The following is a 6,036-nucleotide window of genomic DNA, read 5'->3' on the forward strand; positions in this document are numbered from 1 at the left end:
AGCACTTCAGATTTTTTTGGCAAGATTCAGTTTTACATTGTCTAGAATACCTGTGTATTGTTATGGTCGTTGCATGTTGATTTATCATTTTAGTTACTGTCTCGCCAATATGTAATCTGTGTTGATTAAGTGCTGCTTATCTGTTATGTCTGTGTATTTTGGTTAAATGTTAGGTTTCTTTATGTTTAAATTGATCAAGTTGTTACTTGAGTCTACCTGTGACATTAAACAACAAAGGTCATTTTACAAAGTGTAAAACACTCTTTTCTTGACAAGATGTTAATGTTTTTATGGTTGTGATGACAACACACAACCACATCATTACACCTTAACCATTTTTTTCCATCCATCTTCTAAATACTCTTTAGGTAGAACTGTCTGGGTTCAAATTTTACTTGTTTTCTTTTGTTAGTGATGTAACTGCAGATAATACTCAAATGTCTGATTGCTGTTTTTTGTGCTTTGCAGTTGACCAAAGCATGTTTGAGAATTCCAATGCTGCTCACACACCAAAGCTTCAGAATGCCAAGTTTGCCTCAACCGTGAATAAACGCTCTGTAGCCAGCTCCTCCAGTCCAGCCACTCCTGCGGAAATCTTTGGCAGTGGCCCAAAGACTGGCAGCAGTCAGCATTTAAAAAACGCCTTTAATCTGGGGAAAGCCATGGGAGCAAAGGTCAATGACCTTCTGCGCAGAAAAGACCAAACCAGCCTGGGAGACATTGGAGTGACTGAGGTGAATAAGAATGTGGGCGCTGTCTTGTCCTCCACTGAGAGCAGTGTTCAAGGGATTTCGGGAAACAGGTAAAGTGAAGCTTCGTGTTATTGTCATAGTATCTGTCTAAGCAGCACATGGTCCTTCAGGGTCCACTTTTACAGTAATAAATCTAATCAGATGTAACTGCAAGGTGAAAGTTTGAAGTATTTAGACTTAACAGAGGGAATAGATTTCACATCTGTTGTATGGCTGTATTTTACATGAATTAAAGGCTCCTGTTTAAAAAAAATCCCAACTATGAATCCATAACACACATATTAAACTTATTTATTATTGATTCATTAAATTATTGCTATGTAAGAGCTAACAGAACCTGTCAACACAGCCTTATTTCAACATAATGTCCTTGACACATACATTTTAATGGGTTCTTAATGACTTTGCAACTTTACAACCCCTTAGGCAGGCATTGACATAAAGGTAATAACAAGATGAACATTATGTTGAATCCTTGAAACAAGTCACTGTTTTGATAGGCACAGGAAGCTTGATTGATTTAAGAACACATTCACCAGCATTGACTTTTAAAGATAAAAAAAAGTTGTCCCTACATTTGTAGTGCAGTTCTGCTCACTTAATCATAATGCTTGCCAGGGCTTTTACTACTGCCTCAAAGAGAACTGAAGAATCTGAGTATTTCCTTATATTTCATTTTGTCACCAGTACTTACTGTACGTATCTTATTTAAAATGGTACTTTATTAAAGGGTATTGGATGGGGTGAATACTGTAGGTTAATGTTTGGATTACAATTCTTTTAATCCTTGCATAAGTCTGCAATTCCAAACTTTATAACTGCTTTTAAACAGTGTAATTGGATTCAGGTCCTCTTCTTGTTTTCTAGTTTTGATATCATAGCAGCTGATATTTCTATAATGTTTTTAAAAGAGCTATATAACCATTAACGTGTTTTCTGCTATACAGTTTTCACCACATTGCAATCATTTGAATTAGGTTGAAAGAAGTATTTTATTATTGGCTCATAAATAAAATTGGATGTTAAGTAGTTTGCCTTTCCAAAGAGTAATGAGAATAAAGTATAGCATATTGAAGGAGAATGTACTATTATTCCAGGTGCTGAGATTACCATGCTTCCTGTCATTGCTAAAAATCTATATATTGTTGACCTTTAATTCTTTAAAGAAAATAATTGTATTTTAAATTGGAGAAAAAAGCAAAATTAACAAACAGCTTTCAAACTACTTATGTTAACTAAAGTACATGTCTGGCATAGCTCAGATAAATTATTACCTATTTTGATTAGGTTTTTGTAAATATAAATCCAAATGAGTAGCATTATTCTTATTATGTTAAATAATTAAAGAACATCACTTCTGATTTCTTTAGTTTGTTTTAATTGTATGTTTAAAATTCATATCATATCTATTTTAAGATTGTTTTTTTAATTATACCTGATATAACTGAGCAGGTTTGTTCAAACCCTGTTTTCCCATGTTTTGATATACATAAATTTGTTTTTTTTCCAGTCGCACCTCAATTGACTGGATCCCTAGACTGGACCCACCACCTGCAACAGGTAAGAAACGCATGCCCCGGGCACTGAAGACAACTCAAGATATGATGATCTCCTCTGATCCAGTAGTGACAACTGCTGAGGTTTCTGAGACCTCTTACACGTCCTCGCCTGATAAAACCCCACTTATCAAGAAAGAAAAGTCCTTAGAAAAGTTGGAAGAGGAGGAGCTGGGGGGTGAAACTGGTTTGCCCATCTCATGTGGTCCAGAAAGCAAGGAAGGTGAAAATCCCAAGGAGGGCGTGCAAGGTACTAGCTCTGGATTGGGTGAGGAGAACCAAGAAGATGCACCTCATCTCCTCTCAGTACCTGACCTCATCCACAAAGATGAGATTCCCCAAGGCAGGAAGCAAAAGCCAGGTGGGCTTGAAAGCGGAATGGTTTCCACTCCCTGTCTAGGGAAAACAGGTCAGCCGATCAGCATCAGCGAAGATCGACTCCTGGAGAATGGATCTGTAGATGCAGGCACATCCAGACAGAGGCCATCCTGTGTTGATGATGAGCATCATCCAGACCTGCTGTCATTTGAGTAACACTCTAATTTAGTACAATATTGTAATGTACTGTAGACTGTGGTTTTTGAAGGATCAGTTGATATCGCGTCTTTGTGAGTCTGCCACATCCTTGGCAGGATACATAAATCCTACTGATATTTTCTTTCACAAGTTATAGGTATAATCACTAATACTTTGTTTTAATAACATTTTACTGAGATTACGTAAAAATCGTCAGAAACAGTGCAAAAGTTTATAGAAGGGGAAAGACCAAAGTCTATTTTTATTAACAGATTTAAATGGCTTACTACTTACTTCAGACACATTTGTAATGTAATCACCATTTTATGCATCCTGTTTTTGAAACCACTGGTGCTGGATGATATTTAATGTTTTTTATTCTTTTAAAAATGATCACTTTTTTTAGATATCATTAACAATATATTAAATAATTGCCAGGATATTTCAACTGAAGTGCATGGTGTGGAGTGAGTAAAATAAAACAGTGTGGTATAATTGAACATTTGTTATAAAGAAGGTAGGTTCTAAATCCAGGCAAACTGGCAAAAAATATCAACCAAAGAAAAAATCTCTAAATGCTGTTTTATAATAAAATAACAGACACAGACAGTAAATCAGTCAGAGCTATTCTTTGTTAATTTATTTTTTATTGATCTTTCTCAGAGTTTACATGGAAAACTGTTCTTAATCCCTGTTGTGTAAGGAAAGGTCTTTTTTAATTGCTTTTAATGCAAGTGAATGGATTGAGACCATAAGAATAGCATTCCACCACACCACTGCTACTGTAAACTTGTATGATAAGACTTTTAAATTAAGAGTATCAGAATTGTTAGAATAAGTGCTTTTTTTAGCCCAGGAAAGTGCTACAATGTTAGGTGCTGCTTCTTGTTTTCATACAAAATATACAAGCCATCACTTATTTATTGCTGTATGAGAGAGAAAAAAAGTTTTTACAAGATATAAGTAAAAAAATATACCCTACTTAATCATTTCTCTAGCTGTAGTAGAATGATTGGCTGCAAACTCCAATCTTCTTAGATCCATCAATATTTAAGAAAAGGGTTTGGAGCTTTTTCATAAAAAAATAACAGATGACTGACAATTTTACTACTGGAATAATGGGGTATTCTATGAGCAACCGTATAAACAAATACAGTATTTTCAGCAACCAGAATTGAGTGAGAGAGGAACTAATAGACTTCCCTTTTTTATGTTCCTCATTTTTTCTGGACATTAGAGCACAGAAGATTAAACAGTGAATGAAAAAATATCCCATAAAAATAATGAAGAATAGGTTCTTTCATATTGTTTAGTAGCATGAATGTCATCAGTGCTCAATCACAATTCTGCACAGAATCCATTTTGGGAATGTTAAGAATGAAGTTATACAATTGCAGGTTCTGTCTAGATACAACTAAGGTTTACTTTTGTCGGTGGCTACCATTTCTAGTGTTGAGTTGTGAGACTTTCCATGGCTGTTTCAGTGTGCGTTTGTGTAAGTCTTTTTCATGGACTTCCAAGATTATTTGGGGATTTTTTTACCTAATCTGGGAAAAAGACAGCTGTAAGAGAATTTAAGACACTAAATAAAAAACACTGAAACCTTCACCAATATGAAACTGAACACTATACGCATTGCGTTATCTATTGTGTAGTTTTTATAGTGATATAAAATGTTTTTTTTAATTACATATTGCAGAAGCTAGAACTGTTTTAAACCTATGGAATCCTACTTGATGAACAGTCCATCTTTTGGTCTGATTACTATACATGATCAGGCTTATAGCACATATATTAAGTTACAACTTGTCATCTTAAAGACACCAAGGGCTTCGAAGGAGTAAAACAGTTACTCAGAAAAAAAGTGATTTCATACTTATCCAAGAACTTTACAATTATATCTGAAATGTAAGCACAACCCTAAAGTAGTATTGCATTATGATATGTGAAGAATCCACAAAGGTTTATTTGATGATTTTATAGATGTCAGAAACACTGTTTTGTGTATTTTAATATGAAATTGTTTTGTATTTTTACCGTTAGTTTGGAAAAAGTTCCCATCAAACTAAACCACTAAAATTGATTTTTATTAACTTTGGCATTGACATTTTTCAGAGTGCAGTTGAGGATATTAGGTTTTAGAAGTGTTAGGTAGAAAAAAAATCTCATTGTAAAAAAACAAATTGCAAGTTTGTAAACAAATTTCAAAATGGCTTCTGAAAATGCCAGTGTTTAAGAGGATTGTTCCTTATGTAAGAAGAGTGATTCACAAGATTTTTTATTTAGAATTATAATATCGCTGTACAAAAAACAGAACAGAAGTATTGGATTGTTTTTAAGTCTGAATTCACAACAAAATGAAGGACATTTAAAAGGAATTGAGAGAGCGCTACCACAGGCTTTTGAGTTATAAAGCACTAAAGAATGTTTCATTTCATACAATGCACTATTCATGCTGCTATGGGGACAAAATGCTTTTGCAGGTAGGACTCACCTAACATAATTGAGTCATTGTACAATTACAGTGCATTAGTCAGAATAATTATTTGGATTTAATAAATATATTAACTTAGTTTTATTTAATAGCTGGTGTTAATAAAAACATTACTCATAATGGGATTTTGTCTACTTAGTAACTTTTGATAACACAATGTTGATGTTAAAGATAATCTGCAACTGTGTATTAAAAAAAAATTCAAAGCTACAATGTACAAAATATTTCTGGCAACATGTCAGAAGCAGGGACATTAAAAGTAACTGAATTAAGGTGAAAGGTTGAAAGTAGCATTAAGATTTAAAAATAAATATGAACATTTCCTAAGACATTAAAATAGATAACTTTATTAATATAAGGGGAATATTAAATTGTAAAAATATGATGATGGCAAGAAACCTTTTGCGGTTCTTGATGTAAAAATAGTTAAAAATATTAAGATATAGATATATATATGTTTTTAGAACATCTAATTAATATTGAGTTATGATTTGGTTTACTGGCTGATTTCCTTTCAGTTTTAAGACTTTTCCCATTTTCTGTTTTCCCGTGAAAACTATGGTGGTCAATATTACAAAGATCTTTTTCAGCTTAACATTCCTGTAGTTTGCAATGATTTTTAGTTGCTTAAAAACTAAGCGAAATCCTGTTTTATGCATATTGATCTCTTTTTCTAATTGTTTTGTATTGCACAGGCTTGTATGTAATTCTTTCCACA

At 33.4% G+C, this 6,036-nt stretch overlaps 1 protein-coding gene across 1 annotated transcript in view; it reads left to right on the forward strand.

Annotated features, from left to right (window-relative positions):
• Window positions 1-3,392, forward strand: part of nos1apa (nitric oxide synthase 1 (neuronal) adaptor protein a) — a 115,269-nt gene extending 111,877 nt beyond the window's left edge. Inside the window, exons 11-12 of the mRNA XM_088926852.1 lie at window positions 469-802; window positions 2,263-3,392. Of these exons, the coding sequence (XP_088782978.1) occupies window positions 469-802; window positions 2,263-2,842 (914 nt within the window). The 3' untranslated portion in view covers window positions 2,843-3,392. The remainder of the gene's footprint in view (window positions 1-468; window positions 803-2,262) is intronic.
• The last annotated feature ends 2,644 nt before the right edge of the window (window positions 3,393-6,036 follow it).

This window comes from Atractosteus spatula, chromosome 11 (genome assembly GCF_055471065.1).
Source record: "Atractosteus spatula isolate fAtrSpa1 chromosome 11, fAtrSpa1.hap1, whole genome shotgun sequence".
Classification (NCBI taxonomy): domain Eukaryota; kingdom Metazoa; phylum Chordata; class Actinopteri; order Semionotiformes; family Lepisosteidae; genus Atractosteus; species Atractosteus spatula.